The sequence below is a fragment of the Nannospalax galili genome, unplaced genomic scaffold (assembly GCF_000622305.1).
Source record: "Nannospalax galili isolate Female #2095 unplaced genomic scaffold, S.galili_v1.0 scaffold1287, whole genome shotgun sequence".
In the NCBI taxonomy this organism is placed as follows: Eukaryota; Metazoa; Chordata; class Mammalia; order Rodentia; family Spalacidae; genus Nannospalax; species Nannospalax galili.
Window position 1 is genome coordinate 1,533,658 of NW_008357051.1, and position 23,870 is coordinate 1,557,527.

Consider the following 23,870-nt stretch of genomic DNA (forward strand, 5'->3'; position numbering starts at 1 on the left):
CATTACCACATTTTTAAAACTTTTTGGATTGTGATACTGGAGAGATGGTTCAGGGGTCAAGACCACTGTCTGTTCTTGCAGAGGACCTGGGTTCAATTCCCATCACCCACACGGCAAGTAGCAACCATCCCTAACTCCAGTTCTGGGGGAATCTGATGTCTTCTTCTGACCTCTGTGGACATTGCACAGCACAGGTGCACTTACACACATACAGGCAATACACTCATACATATAAAATAAAATAAAAAAAATTTTCTAAAAATTAAAACATTTTTGGACTGGGACCCATAGTCAAAACACATAAATGTAAGCCGGGTGTGGTGGCACAGGCCTTTAATCCCAGCACTTGGGAGGCAGAGGCAGGCGGGTATCTGTGAGTTCCAGACCAGCCTGGTCTACATAGTGAGTTCTAGGCTAGCTAGGGCTACAGAGAGACCACCCTGTCTCAAAAAGACAAAATAATAATAATAATAATAATACATAAATGTATTTCATATGTCAACTCAAACTAACCTTTTTCTCTCTTTCTCTCTCATATCCTTTTTTAAAATATTTTATTTATTTTTATTTTATGTGTATGCGTGTATTGCCTGCATGTAGGTAAGTGCACCCGTGTCGTGCAATGCCCACAGAAGACAGAAGAGGCTGTCGGATCCCCTGGAACTGGAGTTACAGACAGCTGTTAGCTGCCATGTGGGTGCTGGGATTCGAACCCGGGTCTTCTGCAAGAACGGTCAGTGTTCTTAACCGCTGAGCAATCTCTCCAGCCCTCTCATATCCTTTTTGAACTAAGGATTGAACCCAGGGCTCAGCCTAACAACTCAAAACTGAAACAAACACTTCAGGAAATAATTACTTTTACTATGTATAACACGCTGATAGTTTCCTATCCCATTAAAAAAAATTAAATGCCAGTCGTGATCCACTGGACTGACCCCCACAAGCTACTAATAAATCATAACCCTAGGCTGGAAAATACTGTAGCATACCATACACAAACCAAAGACAAAACACCAGACCAGGCAATGAGAGACTGACTCCAGCCCTGCTACCCTCACAGTGCATCCCCGTGCCCAAGTCATCAGAACTCCAGGCCTCGCTGGTCATTGGTGAAATCTAAGGCCTGTGCTAAATAATAAATTCTAAGGTTCCATTTTTCCTAAATCTCTTCGATCACCCAGCCTTTCTTCATGCCCCTCCTTCCTGTCCACGTTACCCCTTCCCTCCAATTCTCTATGAAGCCCCCTGCTGCTAGCACCCTTAAGTCCTCCCTGTCAGAGCTGCTCATCTGGCTCCCACTGAGCTACTGGACCTTGTGGAGGGCAGCACCTCACAGCCCATCCTCTCATCTCTGTACTGCCCAGTGGCAAAGCCTCCTGTCCCTTGACCTGTTGTTCCTCTGGGTGTCATTCCTGATAGTCCTCAGCACACCTGGCTATACAACATTCTTGGACTGTGAATTCTGTTATTGTCAGTACCCATGTTAATAGCCTGAAGTCTTCTGTAAAAGACAGGAGCTGTACCCACCATTCTTTTAATATCCCTAATGCCTGGACACAATACTAGGAACAAGCTTAGAATATATTCATTTGGCAGCTGGGAATGTGGTTCAGTCAATAAAATGACTGCTGTACAAGCTTGAGGACCTAAGTTTGGACCCCCAGCACCCACAAAAAAGGCACACCTGTAACCCTAGTGCCCAGGGGATAGAAAGGGCAGAGATGGGAGGCCCCTGGAATTTGCTGGCTAGCCAGTGTAGTCAATTAGTGAGCACTGGGTTCCATGAGAGACCCTGTCTCAAAAAAACAGAGTAGACAGTGACAGAGGAAGATACCCGATGTTAATTTCTGACTCCACATACACTTGTACACACATGCATGGGCACCTGTACACATATGTGCACACACCCACACACACAAGCACAAAATATGTATATTATTTGATGGTTAAGTGAACTTCTAGAGAAAAGTCAAACCAGCGAAAACACTGGTATCACAGCAAGATGGCTGACCCTGTGCAGCAGGGCTGTGACACTACCCAGTTGCACTTGCATAGGGACAAGATATACCAAGGCTGCCAGGGAACAGCTTTATGGTCTCTCCATCTGGACTGTGGGGGCTTAAATCTCAGAAGCTATACCAAACAACTGCAAATCAGTCCAAACCTTAAAGACAGGAAAATTTATTTACAGGCCCCAGTGCACTATAAATTTGAGACAGTTCTATTAAAATGCTTTTCTTGGCTTCCCATCAGATACTTGGTAAAAGTCTTTTTCCAACAAGGTTCTTAATACCAAAGTTCCAAAAAAAAGTTAAATACACACACACACACACACACACACACACACACGCGCGCGCGAAAATGTTCTTCCTTAAGAGTGCCAATTAAACAAGTCCTTAATTATCCTACTTTAAACCATGCGTACTGACCAGTCCTTCATAGTGTGGGTTTATACACACAGGAAAACTCAAACACAGAGTACACAGTACTACTGAAAAAACACTGTGCAGTTTAAAATCTCCCCCAAGTGGTTGCAGCCCTCACCGAGGCGCTCCCATTGGCCACAGGGCCTCGCTCATCAGAGCCTACTTGTCTGTTTAAAGGGAAGAACTCCAGAGACTCAGCCAGTGTTCCCTTTGAGGGGAAGCAATACAGTGGCATTTCTGTTCTTCTCTGGTGGTACTGAGGTCTGAAATCAGGGCCTTGTGCATGCAAGGCAAATACTGTAGCACTGAGCTATATTTCTGACCAATGTTTTTCAGGGCAAATTGGAAAGCCAAGGCTGCAGATGAAAGCCTGGAATGGTCTGTCAAGACTGAAGGGAAATAGCTTTGTGCATGTGTGTTTGAGGTTTCAAGAGGCTAGCTTATTTATTTATCTATTATTGTGTGCTGTGGGCAGAGTTCTAAGAGTCTAGCTTGCTTATTATTTATTGTGTGTATGCTGTGTGAACTTCTAAGAGTCTAACCTATTTGTTTATTATGTGTTGTATGTGTGAAGTTCTAAGAGTCTAGCATTATTATTATTATTATTATTATTATTATTATTATATTGTGTGCATGTGTGCCACAGTGCATGCGCAGAGGTCAAATTTGCAGGACTCCTTCTACCACATGGATTCGAGGGATGGAACTGAGGTGTTCAGAGTTGCAAACCAAGCATCTTTACCTATTGAGCCACCTCTCAGGTCCTAGCTTGTGCATATGTAAAAAGTCTCCGTTTCACAGTTGGGAGGAAGTGGCAAGAATTACAGATATTAGAGTGCTGATTCTAGAGATTAGAAGTGAAATCTTTTCTTTCTAATGGATTTCCAGGAGAGTGTCCAGCTCTGCCTCAAAAAAACTTTGGGGAGAAGACTAGTCAAGGTAACAGGCAGTCAGCCCAACTTCACGCACAGTCCAGGCCAAATAGCCCCAGGGTCTGAAGGAACTTGCAGCAGAGCAGCCTGTACTCCGTCTGCTCAGACTGTGTGGTCTTCAGGAGATTACTTCACAAAAAAAAATTCCGATCACTCTTCTAAAAGCCTACTTCCCACATGTTGAAAGAGTCTACTTTGTAAACTGGGGTACGTTAGGGTGGGAGTGAGGGAGAAATGGACACAGGCAGCCATGTAACCACCAGGGACTGAACAGTTGGGAAAGCAACATGAAGAATCCTCAGAAAACACAGGGTCTGGGTAGCTCAGGTGTCCAGACACATGAGGTCGTCACAGAACACCTTTAAAAAAATTTTTTTTAGGGGCATGAGTGTTTTGCCTGGATGTGTTGTAGGGCATCAGAGCCCCAGTAACTGGAGCTATGGATAGTTGTTAGCTGCCGAGTGGGTGCTAGGAATGGAACCCAGGACCTCTGCAAGAGCAGCAAGTGCTGTTAACCACTGAGCATCCTCTCCAGTCTCACAGAGAACACTTAGAAAATAAAAGTTTAAACATTCTAAACAGAAAACCTTTAAGATATAACAATAATTTTAAAATAATATGCTAAACAAAATTAAATCTTAGCTTAAAGGTTTCAGATACCCAGTAATAATGGTTTGGGGGGGGGAAATAGTGTTCAAATTGATAGAAAAACTCAGAATACAAAAAATGTAAAACAAGCCAGGCATGGTGGTACATGCCTTTAATCCAGCATTCAGGACGCAGAGGCAGAGGCAGGCAGATCTCTGTGAGTTCAAGGCCAGCGTGGTCCAGGTCAACTGGGGGTACAGGGAGACTGTCTCAAAAAGACTGGAAAAAAAAAAAAATCAAGGTACTTCTATGACCTGAAGACCTTTGCCAACCCCACTGACCCACTATAGGGAAGCCTACAAAACTCTCTGGACTCATGTACAATATGTTGAGAGTTCCTTTTTTTTTTAACATTCTCAATTCATATCAGACTGGCTGATGACCCATCTCAGAGATTCTCATTTGTAGTCATCTTCTTTTGTGGCATCTAAACAATTGTAGCTATGGAAACCAAATGCTGTAATTCAATGTGTTGAGACTCTGTACAAGAAAAAACAAGAGCGCCCAGGCTGCCTACAAATAAAGCACATGAACTTGGGCATAGGCACACACCCCTTCTGCCCCATCCTCTGTCTAGACTGTCCTCACTACAGTCCTAGTGCAGAAGGGCACCACACACAGGTTTTCTTTTTCTAAGCAGTGCTCTGCCTTTCTCTTGGTCAGCTGCTGAAGTACTGCTCTGCAGCAGATATTCTGCATACTTACTAGGCAGACATGAGGGCACACTGAGATGGAGCAAAACTGGAACCCACAGTTTAACTTTTCCCGATGCTGACCAATTCTGCCACCTCAAAGGGCCCTAGTCAGTACAAAGAAGGGTTCAAAGGCAAGAGAGGCTTCTGACTCTACCTCCTAGTGTGGCTGGGGTTAGAGGTCACTGCTGGTGGAGTCACTGACCAATAAAAAATATTTGGAAACTCTGCTCAACAGATAAACTGGGGATCCACTTACACCTTCCCCTCTTTCCACACAAACATTTCCAACTAGCCAGTCCAGGTTCCACCCAGCCTCCCAAGACCTGCGGTGGCATATTTTTTCTTGTAATTCCAAGGAGACTGGGGATACAAATGTGCCATCTGACTGCAGAAACATATTTAGTTGCATACTTCCTCCTGCCTTCTAAAGAAAGCTCATCTTTAAGACCTACTCCCAATGCTAGTTCCCAATCAGCCCATCCTGACCAACATAGCCCAAGCCCTACCCCTCCTGGCCAGCCCAACATACTCTGAAACTCCCCCACCACCTCCCCAACCCTGCACCCCAAGATGACTTTTGCCCTTATAGGCAGAGTCACAGATTCATTATTGTGGCCCATAATCTCTCCCTGAAAAAAACAATTAGGGCTTCAATAAATCAATTAACTGTTTAATACATAGGACAATAAAAGTCCAATTGAGAAACCAGCTTTGCTGTTACAACTATTATCCTCTACTAATTGAAGGAACTGATTTTTAACACCCCCTACCCCCACCCTCAAGAACCCTGTGAGTCCATGTGTGCTGATACTGGGGCCTTTTCAGGAGTATATGCCAGAGACACTTTTCTTTGTTGTCTTTTCCAAAATTATTGGTTTCATTATAGCTCAGGCTCACTTAAAGGTTCTGGCTCTGTCTGTAGGGATGGCTGCCTCACTACATCAAAGGTAACAGCAAATTCAATTTCTTTTCCTTATCAGGAAACATGTCTTTCTCTTTTAGGATAACCAAACTCCCAGTCACAACACACACTGTCATGTGTGTACACAACACTCAGCTTTCCTTCTTTTAAAAAAAAAAAAAAAAATCAGGCTGGGCGTGGTGGCATGTGCCTTTAATCCCAGCACCTGGGAGGCAGAGGCAGGTGGATCTTTGTGAATTCGAGGCCAGCCTAGTCTGCATAGTGAGTTCCAGGACAGCTGGGGCTACAGGGAGACCCTGTCTCAAAAAAAAAAAAAAATCATCTATTTATTTATTATTTATTAATTTAGCTGTAGCCCCAGCTGGCCTGAAACTCCCTATGCAAACCAGGTTGGCCTTGACCTCACAAGAGATCTGCCTGCCTCTGCTTTCTGAATGCACCACCAGGCCCAGCTTTATTTATTTTTACTTTTTAAATTAATTTTTGCAATTTTCATACATTATAATTTGATGGTATTTAGATTCCCCTCCTCTACCCTCACCTTCCCTTATTGCCCCCTGCCCAATTTTAGGTACTGTATTTTATATATATAACAAGGCCTACAGAGTTTAATTTGTGTCTCCAAATGTCCTTCAGTGTGGGTCTATCCACTAGAGCTTGGTTAACCTACCAAGAGTCCCATGCTTGGAAGAGACTGTCTTTGCCCCTCCCAGCAGCCATCTGTTGCCACAATTTCCTTAGGTGGGGCTGGAGCTTCTTACCTACTTCCTCATGTCTATGCTGAGATTTTGTCTGGTTTGAGCTTGCATGGGACTTCTGCATGCTGTCACCATTGCTGTGAGTTCATATGAGTAACTGACCAGCTGTCTGGAAAACTCTGTTACAATCTTTCCACCCCTTCTTCTACAGTGATCCCTGAGTACTGAGGGTCAGAAGTTTGATACAGATGACAGCTCTACTCATTTTTAATGACATTTCTTTGTGTGTATATCTGCGCACAGGCATGTGTGCCATGCATGGGGGTAAGAGGACAACTTGTGGGAGGTGGTTTTCTCCTTCTACCATGTGGAGCCCACAGATCGATCAGGTAATCAGGCTTGGCAGCCAGTGCCTTTGTCCTCTGAGCCATCTCATCAGTCCCAGATTTAGCCTTTCTGGTCCCAAACTCTAAGCTGCGAAATGTGACTGAATACCAATATCAGCAACATCACACCCTGTGCTTCTGGAGTTGAGTGTTGTCTCCTCCAGGAAAATCAACAGCCTGAACAAGTGTCTGAACAGCAGTGGTGAGGACCATGGCCCTGTGAGAAGCCAGAAGCTCCTGGCATTTAGGATTGCCAGCCAAGATTTAAATCCTCTATAGGAAAATGAGTCACTTCAAAGTGGATGGAGCCCTCTGCTGGCTATAACTGTCCCTGCAGCTAACTAAGCTGGCTCTGATTTTCTCAAGAAAACCAAGTCCTGGTTCCTCAATTTCAGACTGTTCTGACCTGTCACCTGGGGGTCCTAATCTACAATCATAGATGCAATTGGTTTCCAGAATGCTGCACCTGCATTAGCAGAGGTGTGTTGCCAGGCCTCAGAGGAGAAAAGGTAAATGAACAGCAGAACAGGTTGAGGATGCACTTAAGCATGGAGCACTGGGTCCTCTCCTTATCCCACAGCCTGATGACTGCCTGTCCTCATCCAGACAGGTGCTACAGCCTGCTCTGTGACCACCTGCCTGAAGATAGGGTGCCAGGCTGAAAATGGGCTATGTGCGGAGAACCTCCCAATCTTGTCCCATTCATCTCCTGCATGGATAAGTGTGTGTGTGTATACTCACATGTGCATGTGTATGAGTTTAGGTGCACATGCGTGTATATGTGTGTGGAGACCAGAGGTCTATGTTAGATCTTTCTTTAGTTCCTCTCCACTTTTATTTTTTGATGCAGGGTCTTTCACTTAACCTTATGCTTATCACTAACATGGCTGACCAATGAGCTTCAGGTAACCACTGGCCTCCCAGCTCCCAGTGCTGGAGTTACCGACATGTGTCACCAAGCTTGGATTTTTATGTAGGTTCTAGGGGTCCAAACTCAGGCCTTCATGCTTCGTGGCAGGCACTTTACTGACTGAGCCATCTCTCTAGCCCCTGTATGGATAATTGTGATAAATATTAAAATTTCAAAGAAATACATTTTAAAAATAGAAAAGATAATCACACTACCAGTTTCAGGGTATTCTTTCTTTTGTGTGTGTTCCAATGAAACTTTACTTATACACATTAAAATTTGAATTTTATATATCATGAAATGTTATTTTTTTAAACCCCTTAGAAATGTAAGGACCATTCTTAGCTCACAGGCCACACAGAAACAGACAGACTGGATCTGATGAGTGCACAGTCATTTCCAAACCTTTGATCTAAATATTTTTTGATTTTTACCTGCTGACATGGAGGTAATTTCTATTTCCTTATTAAGTGGGAGCAATCATACACAATTTGCTTAAGACTTTGTATAAACTGCTAGTGTATAAATTTATAAGACAAAAAAATTTAAAATATATTTTATTTAACTTTATGTGTATGAGTGTACTGCCTGCATGTATATAAGTCCACCTGTGTTGTGCAATGCCCATGGAGGTCAGAAAAGGGTGTGGGATTCCCCTGAAACTGGAGTTACAGACTGTTGTTAGCCACCATGTGGGTGCTGGGAATTGAACCCCAGTAAGAGCAATCTGTGCTCTTAACTGCTGAGCCATCTCTCCAGCCCCCTACCATTCACCTTTTTAAAAAATAATAATATTCAGATTTTAAATCTTTGTTATTGACTTGTCATCTGGAAATATATTATGGTAGCAAGAAACATATTTGCTGTACTTTAGCAACCTGGCTAGTTAAGATTTTTTTTCATAAACCAGAACATTTTTGTTAAAACACCAAATTAAATCTTTTATATAGTAGGTTGCTTCCAAGTCACTCACCTAACCCCCGAAAAACCAAGCTGACACTCACTGAAATGCATCATCTGAGCCTATATTTGCAGTTTCTAACATGCTGCTCCCAGACCCTATCTGGTTATTCAAAGCACCATGAAGACAAGTCTGAATCTCAGCCATCCCCAAAGAGGCTCCTTTCCTGACAGCCTCTAAAAATAGTCCTTGGATCATCGCACACCTCTACAAAGGCGGCAATGCCATAAACACATGGGTGAGTCCATGTCCACAGACTACCTGCTGTAAGCCCTCTCCTTTTTGGGCTTTTCTAGAGCTTCGTCTGTTGTTTTCTCATCATCCCCCCGACATTTGGGGCAGTACCACTTGCCCTGTGGTTTATGGTTGAGTCCCATGGGGCACTCCTCCTCGTCACAGCCTATCATCTCTCCATAGGAGATCTGATTGAACAGACAGTACGTGGGCTCATTGGGGTCAGTGGGGGACACCTCCTTCTCTGCTTTGACCTCAGAGTGTTTCTTCTTCCTCCATTTTTGCATTCTTCTCCTTGGGCATTCTTGAGGTGACGTCACCATGGTGGTGATTATTCGGTGCATTCTCTCAAATCTCAATTGTTGCAATGCCACTGGGCCTCTTGTTATTCAGCTTGTCTGTCTGCCTATCTCATTCTTGGACTTGTCCTGGCCAGCCTTGCCACTGTTGCCCATGCTGTTGTTGATTTCCTGGTATGCCTCCAAGCTCCACATGACTATCTACCTATCTGGTATGGTTCTCCACCAGCTCCACCTTCTGACTTGCAATTGACTCATAGTCTGGATCTTCTTGTCCCCTAGCTCCTGGCTGTGGATCAGGGCCCTCTAGATGCAATGCAGCATGTGCCTCTTCTGCGTGTCACCCATCTCATGTTTGAACTTCTCACAGTAACCAGCCAACTACTCCTTGAGGATCTTCACATTTGCCCATGATAGAAGTCTCAACGCTGAAGGTCCACATGGCTGGCAGCAGCCACAAAACCAGGCAGCAATCAGGGTTGGGGATGGTGTCTGGAAGCACCTGGGAGGACTGAGCACCACAGCCCAGGAACATGTGCTCCCCAGCCACTCACACATCCTGGCCACACAAGAGGTGGCCATGGCCTGCAGGCCAGGGCCAGGAAGGCCAGCCCTGTTCCAGACACCACCATGGCTCCAAGGGCAGAAGTCTAGGATATTCTTTTAAATTTTTTAACTTGCTTGACAGTGAAGCCCAGTTAATGTTTTTTGTTTGTTTGTTTGTTTTTTGAAAAAGAAAGACCAACAAGACTCAAGGAGACACAGTAAGTCTTTCAGGTCTTCAGAACTGGCCAGGAAAGGGTGCCAGAAAGAGAAAAGTGGTCTGGAGGGGGAGCCAGGACAATGGCCAATATTGGTGGGGCAGGAGAACACTTGTCACAAGGCTCCTACTTAGGGACGTAGGCCCATAGTACAGCAGCAGCCCACAGTCACAGTCACCCAGAGGCACAGCCCTGCTGCCCTGGCCATCTTAGACACTATCATCTGCTGTCACCTGGCACCCTGAAATCACCAAGGGGTCCCTTAGTGTGATAACAACTGTCATTATTCTAACCCTTACTTGAGACATCTCACCTAGCCCCACTTTCCTGTCATTAGCTGATACAATGAGCAGATAGGCCTACCCACACTTGACTGCAGTCCCTCTGCATCCAAGGAGTCCAAACCACGACACCCCACCTCCCCTCCTCAGCTGGTGGCTTGCGTGGCCTCTTACCTGTCTCTGCATCTCTTCGATCTGTCTTTGTGGAATGCTTCGTAAAATGCTGTACACATCTGACATCTTTTCTTCTGGTACAACCACAGATGCTCTAGAGACAACAGCAGAACAACTTACAAAAGTGCACTTGCAGCCTCCTGCAGAAAGCACTGCTTTATACAGTCCTGTTCTGTTCTCACAGCAGAAACAAAACCCCGAGCTCCCTCAGCCCCACAGCCAATCCAGGGAGTACTCTCTCTTTTCACCCCATCTCATGGCTGACTCCAATTTCTCACCTCCCCCCTCTGTTCCAGGTACCTTTTACCTGCCTCCCCTATGCTGGTCTATTCTGTCCTTGCTGGGAATCCCTCAGTCACTACCACGGGTAAGCTCTGTCCTGCCACACAGGGCTTTTACATGTGGAATTCCACCTACCTAGCACACCCTTCTTCACTCTGTGAATTAACCCTGTGAATTAACAATCACTTCCCCCTTTCACCTCTCTTACATGAATCCATTCCGCAGACCTACTATATGCTGGACACTGATAAGTCAGCAGGGAACAAATCAGCAAAGTGAGGGGTGAACAGGCCAGAGAAGGCCCGTGGGAAAAGGCTGCAGGCATATGGCCTAAGAAGGGGAAGGCTGAGGACGCAGTACGTTGGGCAGCATCCAGGAACAGAGAGAAGGCCCCTGTGGCTGCAGCAGGGTAAACAGGATGAAGAAGAAATGGAGCCAAAGAGAAACGGGAGAGGGTGGGTCACAGCAAGGCACACAGGACCTTCAGGGCCAAGGACTGAGATGGGAAATCACTAGGAGATGGAAGAAAAGGCATGCAGGCTCTGAGTAAGCTCCAACAGGCCCAAGCTGTCTCCAAGGTCAGAAGAAGTGACAGGAAGCAGGCTCAGGAGCAGGAAGAGGTGCTGCAGCCGCCTATAGGAGACCAGAGCTGCAGACAGAGCAGCCTGGTAAGATGGGGGGGCCAACCTGGGATCTGCTCACACATCAGGTATGAGGAGTGAGAAGGGAGGCTTAGTGATGACTTCCAGCAGGACAGGAGCAGAGGGTAGAACTGTATTTGCATAAAGCATCTCATTCAAATGAGATGCTATGCCCTACTCCCCTCACTTAGGCTAGCCCACCCACCAGTATAATAGTTTTCTGACCTCAGGCCTCTGACTTCAAATCCAGAGCCCTCCTCCCACTGCTTACCCATAACAAAACTACCCAAGATGACCTTCATCTTTATAGAAAGACCTTTTTGACACCCACTCTGGAGCCACTACCCTGGGAGGCCCTCACCCGCGCCTGTCCCCTTGCTCTAGCACTGTGCCCAGTCAGAGCTGTGTTTAATCAAATCATAGCACTTGGCAGCTGTTGGTTTTCTGTGTTTCTATCACTAAAGCATAAGCTCCTCTGGAATCTCCAGAGCTGACAGTGACTGGCAAATATAAGGTGCTCACTAAATGCTTTCACAGGCAGATGAATCCTGGACATGGATCCTCATTCCTCTAAAACATAGAGAATGACTTCAGAGCCTCCTCTTTCAAGCACTAAGGCTCCTCTTGCTTTCCTAGGCTTGCAAGTGTCTTGCATGAATCTGCTATCACATTCCCAAGATGATATACTGGGCATGCCTAATCCCAAACTCAGAAATCTAAAACACCCCCAAATCTGAAGCTTTTGATCGTCGGCATGACACCACAAATAGAAAATTCCACACCATGAAACTCCATACACAAAATTATTCAAAATATTGTATAAAATTAACTTTGGGCTGATGCATAAGTTGTCTATGAAACATAAGTGAATTTCACGTTTAGACTTGGGTTTCTTCCACAGGATGTATCATTATGTGTATGTAGATATTCCAAAATTCAAAACAACTCACTATCAGAAACACTTCTGGTCCCCCAGCACCTCAGATAAAGGATGCTTAGCCTGAATCACTGTCTTGCCTTCCCCTGCTAGATTCAAGCGCCTCAGAAACATAAACCAGTATTAACAGTAGGCTTTCCACTAAATGTAAGATGATTGAATAAATTAAAGTTAGTCCTATTTAAATTGTTCAAATGGGGCTAGAGAGATGGCTCAGCATAAAGTACTCTTGCAGAGGACCAGGTTCAATTCCAGCACCCACACAGTAGCTCACAACCATCTGTAACTCTAGTTCAGGGGGGTCCAATGTCCTCTCTGGCCTTCGTGAGTACTGTACCCACAGGTGCACTAATATACATGCAGGCAATACACTTATACACATAAAATAAAAGTAAATTGCTCAAATGCCTGTGATATCAGACTTGGATAAATTAACATAAGTGTTGGGAGAAGAGAAAGCAGTTAAGTATTTGGGCAAGGGCAAGACTCAGAGATACACAGCAAAGCAATTACATTCCAGCAGTCTTCCACCAAAGTCTTAGGGAAGTGACAGAGGAGATCGGAGGGCAATTCCTATTAACATACCAAGCAGAATATACAATTCTAAAATAGTGTACAAATTACCTTCAGGCTGATGCATAAGCTGTATTGGGAGGTCTCTAAGTTTCTACCCAGGCAGTGGCTCTCCACCACAGCTACAGATCTGGTTACCCAGGAGCTTCATCCAGAATCCCTGGGATAAGGTCAGGCATTTTTCAAGCTCTCCAGGTGAGTCTAGTCTGCATTCAGGGCTGAAAATCACCATGAGAGACTGGTGGATGGCAAGTGCTTTGTGGAAAGAGCCAGGCAGTAAAAACTTTAGGCTTTATAAGTAAGCCACCCAATCTCTGCAATTACTCAGTGCTGTACCAACTACTAGAAGGGACAAAAGGGGTGTGGCTGCATTTGAACAAGACTTTTTTATAAAAACAGCCTGACTTGCAGATCTGGCCCAATGGACTCACTTCATGAACTTCTCTAAGCCAATGTGCTAAGTCTAATGGAAGATACCACCAAGCAGTCTAAAGTAAAACAGGTTGGGTATCTCTTATCCAAAATGTTAGACTCAAAGTGTTCTGGATTTTGGGATCTTTGCGTTTACACGATGATCTTGATAATGGGACTCATGTCTAAATATGAAGATTCGTTTATGTTCCATGCATGCTGGTATATACAGCCTGAATGCAATTTACAGGGCACTGGAGCCTTTTTGCCTCCTGCTCTCACCAAACTTAAGTGGCTATCAAAGTGTTCACATTTAATGTATTCAAAATGCATAGCTAATTTTAGGGAGGAAAGAAGTAATGTTTGCTTCCGGCAGGACCATAGTGACTTTAGCACGTGAGCTACTTGGCATCTGACTCCTGTTGGTTGACCTGGGACGACATCAAGGACAACACCTTCAGGACCTTTCCCAAGCAGTATGTGTGGCATTCACAAGGCCTTGACCATGCTCACATCACGTATTCTGTATTTTTGTTATTGTTGTTTCCATTAGCATATATTAATTATCCCAAATAATGAGCTTCGTTTATGTCGGGTACTTTGATCTTATCTACCCCCCACCTCCCTGCACTGGCATTTTGACTGTGACCTATTTATTATACAGGATCAAGTATGGAATTCCCACTTGAGGCATCGTGTCAGTGCTCAAAAAGCTTCATACTTTGGAACACTTCTGGTTGAAGACTTACAGATCAGGAATGCTCAACCTGCAATTCTCCAAACTGGGGATATTCATACTGAAATGAGGGGCTTTGCATGCCCAATACTGGCAAAATCACAAGTTACAGTTCAGTAGACTGCATACCCACCTCTTCCAGTCAAGAACTTCAGAAAAAGGCAGAATATAGGAGTCTGCGATGACAACTGGGACACAGCCAGCCTGTAGCACATCGCTTAGCACCGCCTGGCCCAGCCGAGTGCCACGAAGGACCACACAGAAAGTAGCCTCCTGCAGAAACACAAGGAGGGGCTGAGATTACAAAGCAGTCTTGTCATCACTCACTTGGGTTCTTGCACATGGGACAATCCCCCAAGGCCAAAAGCCAAGTGGGGCTGAAGCACCTTGACATGAAAAAAGCTAAAAGACTTCACACTCATGAAACAGGAAGAGTTCATTTGAGTGCAGTTTCCCACTTCTGCCCTGCGGTGGTACTCCAGTGCCACCAGAACTGGAGCTCTGTACACGTTCAAACCTAATGCCAGTCTTCCTCTAGTCAGGCAACCACATGAGGTCTTGCAGACTGGTTTCTGTTAGTGCCAATGTACTGAGTATACATGTGGCACATGGTCTCTACAGCCCTGCCCTCAGCCCACCCTACAATGAGAACAGGCTCTCTAGAAGACCCTCTAAAAGGAAGCTCTGAGGTGTCTGTTCACAGAGAGGATACCCTGTAGACGATGCCTCTGAAAAGACATTAAAATAAATATGATTTATCTAGAAACAATAAATCTAACAAAAGCAAGCTATCAAAAAAAATCTCTTCCTCATTCACTCTCTTGCGCCCTGTCAACATGGGGGATGCTGGGAAAATAGAAGCTATACAGAGGGAAAACAAGTTGCCATGGACACAGTACCCCAAAATGAGACCCTAATTCTCTAACTCCCAGTTTTCCCCCTTTTTGCCTCTTCAGGAAAAAATAAAAGGATTAAAAAAATAAAACGTTGCCAGGCATGGTGGCACACACCTTTAATTCCAGCACTCAGGAGGCAAAGGCAGGTAAGGCTTTCTGTGAGATTGAGGCCAACCTGGTCTACATCTTGAATTCCAGGCCAGCTGTGGCTAAGAGACCGTGTCGCAAAAAAAAAAAAAAAAAAAAAAAAAAAAAAAAAAAAAGAACAAGAAAAACAAACAACCAATAATTTTTTATGAAAAAAAAAAAAGGAGGGGAAAAGACCCCTATTGTTTGATTTTTTCAAAAAAAAAAAAAAAAAAAAAAAAAAAAAAAAGAGGAAAAGAAAGAAAAACCATGACCTAATCTTTAATGTCAGAAAAAAGAAGTTGGGCAAAGTGGCCCATTATCTGTGCTTTTAGTAGTTAGGAGGATGAGGCAGGAGGATTACCAGTTTAAAGCCAAGCTGAGCTATACAGCAAAACTATATCTAAAAAGCAAAAATCTATGCCTCTCCTCAATAAATGTAATTTTAAAAAAGATAAAATAACATCTTAAAACTGATTACTGAATCATGTGAAAGTACTATTGGGGCCTATGTGATGGCTCAGCTGGTAAAGGCACCTGCTGCCAAGACTGATGACCTAAGTCTGGGACCCACATAAGGAGAGAACACTCCTACAAGTTGTCGTCTGACCTCCACAGGTGCAGTGGTATGCAGGTATACACATACACACATACATACATACATACATACATACACATACACACACACACAGGTAATAATTTATTTAAAATATCAAAAATAAGTAAATACTTATAAAAAAGGAAAGTTCAGGAAAAAACACGGGGAAACCAATCTCCCAAACTCCTCTAGATTAGAGTGGAGAAGCAGCGAGAGAGGAGGGCAAGACCCACCATGGTGCCTGAAATGCAGGTAGACAGCTCGGCTGCCTGAGGAGCCTAGCCAGATGTGGACGCACGTGCTGATAACCATTCTTCCTATCTAGACAAAGATTTCTATAATACCCCACCCCCATCACCACTGTTATCAGTCAGACATTCCACAGGGAGATGCAGCATTTCTTAAGAGAAAGTAGTTTCACAATCTCAGGACAGGCCAACTCACTGGAGATTAAAAAAACTTAGTAAGTAAATGTATAAAACTTACCTTGCCTCGTTGGTATTTCTCTTTGAACTGACCTGTCTGAATCTTTAATATCGAAGTAAACAAACTTCTCATAATGTCAAATATCCTGCTACAAACACTCCCCAAGGGCTTGCTTTGCCTTGTGCATGGATCACACCCATGTGAAAGGGAAGGGTATGTTGTCTGTGACAAAAATACCCCAAAACAGAGCAGTAAGAGCCACCTCAAACAGCCCTGCACACCAGGGAACATTGGCTGTGGCCCTATGGGCTACCATGACCCTGTGGGCTACTGTGATCCAGAGACACAACTTGCCACCTAAAAGAATGTCATTTCTCTGGGTCCTTGGGCACAGGGGTGAAGACAAAATGCTTTGCTGGGGGGCTCTTGGTAACTTGCTAGATTTGCATTCCTGAAGTATAATGAGAATCTGAAATGATTATTACCTCTCATCCACACCAGTCATTCCAGTTCCTGAAGGTCTACATAGCAGGTACAGAGCAATGTAGCATCCCTCATGAGCAATGCTCCCAATTACTTATGGAAAACAGCCCTTGGGGCTAGGGTCAGCTTCCCTCCATAGCATTGACCCCTCCAAAGCCTGAGAGAGGTCTTGAGTGGCACTCACCTGTAGCAGCTGAGGGTAATCGAAGACCTGGTGCTGGTAGCAGCGTCTGCGGACAGAAAGCATGCCCTCCGAGAGATTGGTGCATTTGTCAAGGACCAACACTGACTCTCCATGCTTGGCCTGGAGGGCTTCTAGCTCCTCTCTAAACTCAGGATGGACAGACATCTGAGAGGACAGGAGGAAGTACCGCCGGGCACTACAGGGAAAAGACCACCAGGAAACAGTGGCTGGTTAGACAAACTTTAACACTGACTTTAAGAAACAGGTATCTGCTTACCAGTTATCAACATCCACTGGGGATTTTGTTTTTGTTTTTTTTTTTTTTAGTTTATACTGAGTCACATTATTGGCATTTAAAGTATTAGGTATGGGGATGGAGAGTTGGCTCAGTGGTTAAAAGCACTGGGTGCTCTTGCAGAGGACCCTGGTCCAGTTCCCAGCACCCACACGGTAGCTAACAACCATCTGTAACTCGAGTTCCAAGGGATCTAATACCCTCTTTTGGCCTCTGTGGGCATTGCACATATGTGGTACACTTACATACTTTCAGGCAAAACAGTCATATACATAAAATAAAATTTTTAAAAAACCTGTAAAGTATTATGTACTATACAAAAACAAAGTCATGATCAATTTGCATTATGAAATACGTAACCACAATCTTTTTATTTGGGAAAAATTCTTAACATTGTGAAGAACTGCTCATGGCATTTCAAACCTAGAGAGTGTGACATATATATGGATGTACGCACAGAGAGAAACTGGCAGAGTGACTGTATGGACAGAATATCAAAAGGTCATCTCGAGTTAAGCCCTACTCTAGGTTCTAAGGAGAAACTGAGGACTGGCTTCATTCTTCAAGCAAGGAGAAAGGGTGTCCCCTTGATGGGCAGCAGTGTCCAACAGCACCCCTATGCTACGCAGGAACTCTGACAAGGCCACATGGGCAGGAAAAATTGAAAACCTGAAGTGGAAAAAACATCCTCACCACAGCACAGCACCAGTCCTGACATGTGAGCAGCAAGGATGTGGAAAAGAAAACTCAACAAAGAAGAAATTCCCAAGGTCTAATGCCATCGTCCGTAAGAGACAAAAACATGAGCATGAAGGCATGCACCAGAAGTCCCAGATACTCAAGAGGCCCCCGGAGCTCAGGAGTTTGAGGCCAGCCTGGGCAGCTCCTATGGTATGGTCCTTAAATACCCGATGCAGCAGTGATCAGAGGAGGATCCTATTAGGAGGTGATTGGATCATGAGGGCTCTGACCTCATCAACAGAGTCATCCATTTATAGATGTACAATTTATGAATTACATGGCAAGATGACTCAGTGGGTAAAGGTGCTTGCTGTCAAGGCTGATGACCTGAGTTTGATTCCTGAAACCCACAAGGTAGAAGGAGAGAACTGACTCCCATAAGTTGCCACTCAAGAATGACACTCAAGGTTATGCTCCAGCGTCCATGCTCACACATACACATCAAGTTGTGTGTGTGTGAATGCATATAGATACAGAAAAATCCATCTACACAGATTCAGAAATACAGGTATTAATGTGTAGTGGACATGGCACTCAAAGAAATTTTTAAACAAAGAAAGACACGACTAGAAGCAAAGCTCTACTTCAAACATTCAGTTGCCAGGACCACTCAGTTCCACTCCACAGTAGTTCCCCATCCAGTTCAAGTGTACAGATCTGATCACAAGTTGGAACAGGCTCGCCTGCCTACACACTGGCTCTCCCCGACCTACAGGGCAGCAGATGGACTGTGCCCATTTCAGTTTTAAGCTAGCAAATTTTTCAGGTAGATCTCCCCGCCCCGAGGACTAAAATGATTAGCTGTGACTTTCATACTTCCTCCCAGTCAGGGCTGAGCTCTAAGCTGAGGTCAAACTATGCTGAGGCTGAGAACTTGATGTCTCCTTCAATAGCAATGGTTGTAAACTCCAGATTTAGCTCCTTTTAGAAGGAAAATGACAAGAATTCCAGCTGGGGCCACCACTGCTGTGAGAAGCTGCTATCAATAGCAGCATCCTCAGCTTCCCATTGAAAAAGCATGGAGGGGATTTAAAATAAAAATAAAAAATATAAGCTTGCTACTCTGGGCAGCCCTCAGGAGATGTGGGAATTCCCTTAAGAAGCAACTCTCACAAAAAGCATGGGTCCAGTCTGCTGGCCTCCAGGGCCCCTGTCTACCTTCTCTAAGCCCTAGGAGGCTGATGAGGCCCCAGCCTCTCTTTACCTTTTCGGTGTTAAGACTGTTGTCTCTGCGGGGCAGAGAGGAATATTCTCTATAAAAGTAACACAGCACTGTGAGGCGTAGCAAGTACTGGTCAGGGGCAAGTTACAGAAAGGTGACTAACGGCCAGTGGAGAGGGGGATCTGGTCCCATGAGCCTTTGGGGGCCACCTTGAAGACAGTGGGATCTCTTACAGATTACTGGACTATAGAAGTTAAAAAGTAACTAAAACTTTAAGTGATCTTAAATTCCATGTATTCATACATAAAAATTTGGAAGATCAGAAGCCAGAGAAGTAGTTCAGCAGTTAAAAGCACTTACTGCTCATGCAGAGGACCTGGGTTCAGATCGCACCACCGACATGACAGCCAACAACCATCCATTAACTCCAGTTTCAGGAGATCCAACACCCTCTTCTGGCCTCCATGAGCACTGCATGCATATGGTGCACTTACATACATGCAGGCAAAACATACATATAAAGTTTAAATTTTTTTTTTTTTAAAGAGAGCCAGGCATGGTGGCGCACACCTGTAATCTCAGCACTTGGGAGGCAGAGGCAGTCAGATCTCTGTGAGTTTAAGGCCAGCCTGGTCTACAGAACGAGTTCCAGGTCAGCTGGGGATACAGGGAGGCCTTGTCTCAAAAAAACCAGAAAAAAAAAATTTTTAAAAAGAAAATTATCACCAGTGTAGTTTAAATCCCTGAAATTAATTATTTGAAAGTGATCTTCAGAGTTCCACAGGGCTTGCCCACTTTTGTTTTGTTTTCAGTGAATCTTTTCAGTGTTTTCTTCCCTGGATTAAATCTGAAGGGAATCACAGAATCCTAAGCCAACAAAACAGTTTTATTAGGCTAGAGGTTAGAGCACAGTGAGTTTAGTTCAAGTGCTCTCAAGAGAGGTAGACTGAAGACAGACAGGCCCAGAGGCAGCTGAGTGCCCAACATACCAGTCCTTACAGGCTCACTGCCTGGTCCAGGTGTTCTCAGCCCCAATGGCATTTCCTGCCAATCATTCTCTGCTGTGACGCTGTCCTGTCCAAAAGAGCGGCTTGCCTGCTGCCTGTGAAAGGCTTGACTGTAAAGCTGGCTTCTTGACTGATGTCTAGGAACCTGGATTTGAAGACATTTCCTATCACCCACCCCCCAGAACTAGTAAGAGGGGCTTTCCATGCCCAAATTTTGTAAATAAGATAGTTTGTGCCAGGCAGGACCAGCTTACACTATCTGCTCCCAGTGAAAACCCTACTGGGTCTGTTGGGCTTGGTTGTTTGACCCATGCTGTCACAGCTTGTTGCTGGGGAAATTCAGCATGGTTGGGTGACAGGACACTGAAAGCTTGCGCCTGGTTTCCCTGCTCATCATCCTGTGCTCTTCCCTTTCTTGATGGCACTATGCTCCATCACAGTCAGGAGTGTGGTGCAGTTACACAGAGTTCTCCTGGTAAATCACAGAAACAGGAGGCAGTCTTGAGACCTCCACAGTCATGACAATCAAAACTGTCTACAAGCTGCCATGCATCCCTTGGGGTAAGTTCACAGGCATAGCCCAATACCTATTACAAACAGGTCTCCAATAAGGCTTTGTCTGGAACTGAAGTGAACAGAATTAACTTGAATAATTTCCAGGACTTCAGGAAAGAACAATAAGGCAAAGACAGTTTTGTTTGTTTATTTATTTATTTTATTATTTAATTATTGTTTTATAATTGTTAGTTACCATGTGGGTGCTAGAAATCGAACACAGGCCCTCTACAAGAGCACTCAGTGCTCTTAACCAGTAAGCTATCCTTCCAGCCCCTTGTTTGTTTTCTCACATGCTGGTGTATGCAAATTCTCAGAGGCAGCAGGAAGAGCATATTTTCTTATGCATTACAGCTATTCCTATCTCATGCTACATAAATGTGCTGAATTTAAGATCCTTAGCATATGACAAAAACCTGAACTGCCCAGAGGTTCCAGCTGACCCAGTGGGATCATCCATTCAGAACCCAAGGAAATCTAACCTCAAAATGGGGTGTTGACATGAATCAGTTTCTCCAACCTATGAGTCTGCTGTAAGAATTGTTTTTGAGGAGCTGGCCACGGTGGCTCATACCTGTAATCCTAGCACTTGGGAGGCAAAGCTGGGGCAATTACTATAAGTTCAAGGCTAGCCTGGTCTATGTAGCAAGCTCCAGTCTGAACTACAGGATAAGACCCCAACTCCAAAAATCACACAATTATTTTAAAGTATACATGGTGTTACACACCTGTAATTGGAGCACTGGAAGGTAGAGAGAGGAAGATTATAAATTTGAGGCAAGCCTGGGCTACATGGTGAGGCCCTGCCTCAAAAAAAGCAAGGACTGAGGTTGGAGAGATGGCTCAGTAGTTAAGAGCACTGGCTGCCCTTGTACAGGACCAGGATTCAATTCCCAGCACCCACATGGTGGCTAACAACCATCTATAATTCCAGTTCCAAGGGATCCGATGCCATCTTCTGACCTCCACAGGTATTACATGACACAGGTGTACCTACACACATGTAGACAATATACTCTTACACAAAAAATAAAAATCATAAATAAAAATTTTTTAAAACAAAGCAAGGGCTAGGAATGTAGCTCAGTGGTAGTTTGTCTAGCACACACAAGGCCCTGGGTTCAACCTCAAGCACTACAACAAACAAAACACAATTATTTTTATATTTTCATTTTGATAATCAAAAAATCTAGTGTAGGAATATTTTTGCTCATATTTAAAGATGAATATTAATTGAAAAATTCAATACCTGCTATTGTTTAAACATTCCTACCAAAATTCACACTGAAATTTAATCCCCACTGTGAAGCATGAAGAAGATGGAGACGTAATTCAGCTATGGTACTTGGAGGTGATACCTATGGAAGGTAATTATGGTTGAATGAGACCATGAGAGTAGAGCCCTAATCCAGTGGGGCTGTGGTTTTATAAGAAGAGTAGGAAAGTGCTGAGCTGGGATATTCTAACTCACCATGTGATGCCCTGTACCACCTGCTCTGCAGAGTCCCCACCAATAAGGAGGACTTCATCAGATACAGCTGTTCATCTTAAACATCCCAGCCCTCACAACCATGACCAAATAAACCTTCATTCTTTATTAAATGTGCACTCTGTGGTACTTAGAGAGACAGAAAACAATGTCCAAAGTCTATTTAGTAGACTAAGAAGAATAATAATAAGGACTGAAAATATAAGGCACATACAGAAAGTGTAAAACACACAAATAGCAGGGAGCTGAAGAGATGGTTCAGCAGTTAAGAGCACTGGCTGCTCTTGCAGAAGACCTGGGTTCAGTTCCTAACACCCGCATGGTGGCTAACAACCATCCTAGCTCCAGTTCCAGGGGATTTGATGCCCTCTTCTGACCTCTGCTGGCATTGCAGGACATGGGTGCACTTAAATACATGCAGGCAATACACTCATACACATAAAACAAAAATTAATAAATTTTTAAAAAATACAAATAGCAGGAGGCTAAAGAGATGGCTCAGTAGTTAAAGAATGTCTGATGCTCTTGCAGAGGACCAGATTGCAGTTTCCACACACACACTGGGCAGTTCACAATCACAACTCTAGCACCAGGGGATCAGATGCCTTTTTCTGGCCTCCCATGGGCAGCTGCACTTGCATGCACATACCTACACACACAGACACATACACACACACACACACACACACACACACACTCGTACACATAATTAAAAATAATAAAAATAAATCTTTTCAAAATGCAGAGTAGTATCTAGCTCATGGGTAAACATTATGTTCACTGTAAAAAAGAATTTTTTTAAAGTATCTTATTATTTTTATTTTTTATGCATGAGTGTATTGCCTATGTACATGTTAAGTGCACCCAGGTCGTGCAATGCCTGCAGAGTTCAGAAGAGGGAGGTTGATCCCCTGGAACTGGAGTTATAGATGGTTGTTAGCTGCCATGTAGGTGCTGGGAATTGAACCCAGGTCCTCTGCAAGAGCAGTCAGTGCTCTTAACTGATGAGCCATCTCTCCAGCCCCCAAAAAGAATTTTTTGAGACAGGGTTCCAGGTAACCCAGAATGGTCTCCAACTTGCTAAATAGCTGAGGATGACCTTAACTGCTGATCATCTTCTCTTCATGCACCACTATGCTCAGTTCATGTGATGCAAGGGACAAAACCCATAGTTTTATGCACATCAAGTAAGCATGCTGAGCTACACCAGCAGCCTTAAATTTTTAAGCTTTTGCTGTCTGCTTGGAGATTTTTATAATAAATGTTAGGGGAAACATGAATCATGCATTTGTATCAAATGAAGATAAATGATGTCACAATATGCTATGTCAAGGAAAAGCTTCCTAGTGGTTCAAACAGAAACCTCGGCAAAGCAGAGTACATTATCACTCAACTACAGCCACACAGGCTCACCAAGCCAATGAACCCTATATTAATTCCATATTCACCTTAAAGGACAGAATTCCACTTCAAAGAAACACCCTCATCTATCATGTTAAAAGACAGATATGACATCTCTTGGTTTTGTAGACACATTAGTCCCTATCTTCTAAACCATTTTAACTACACAGCTATATAAGCACCTAGAGATTAGAATGCTTTTGAATTATATTTATTTAAGTTACAGTGTAACAAAAATAATTAAAATGCAAGGGACTTCAAGTAGCCAGAAAATATCACAAAGTTGGGGAACTCACATTTACTTCAAAACCTACTACAAAGGTATAATAATCCAGCCAGTGTGGCATTTCCCTAAAGACTGATATGTGGACCATATCCATAGATCAGGATTGAGAATCCAAAAATAAACTCTTCTTTTATGGCCAGTTGAGTTTGAACACGGGTGCCAACACCGTTCAATGAGAACAAAGCTCCTCAGCAAGCGGTACTGGAACAACAAAAGAATGAATCGGGACCCCTCCCTCACACAATGCACCAAGAGTACCTTGAAACAAATCACAGACCTAAAACTGTAAAAACTCTTAGAAGAAAACCTAAATG

The 23,870-nt window shown here is 44.0% G+C and overlaps 1 protein-coding gene and 1 pseudogene across 1 annotated transcript in view; both read right to left on the reverse strand.

Moving 5' to 3' along the window:
- Nucleotides 1–23,870, reverse strand: part of Ext2 (exostosin glycosyltransferase 2) — a 162,149-nt gene that overhangs the window by 114,230 nt on the left and 24,049 nt on the right. The window contains exons 5-7 of the mRNA XM_008855042.3: nt 16,621–16,816; nt 14,041–14,180; nt 10,328–10,421 (exon numbers count right to left, since the gene is read on the reverse strand). Coding sequence (XP_008853264.1) covers nt 10,328–10,421; nt 14,041–14,180; nt 16,621–16,816 — 430 coding nt within the window. The remainder of the gene's footprint in view (nt 1–10,327; nt 10,422–14,040; nt 14,181–16,620; nt 16,817–23,870) is intronic.
- On the reverse strand, nt 8,836–9,504 carry LOC103751553 (annotated as a pseudogene).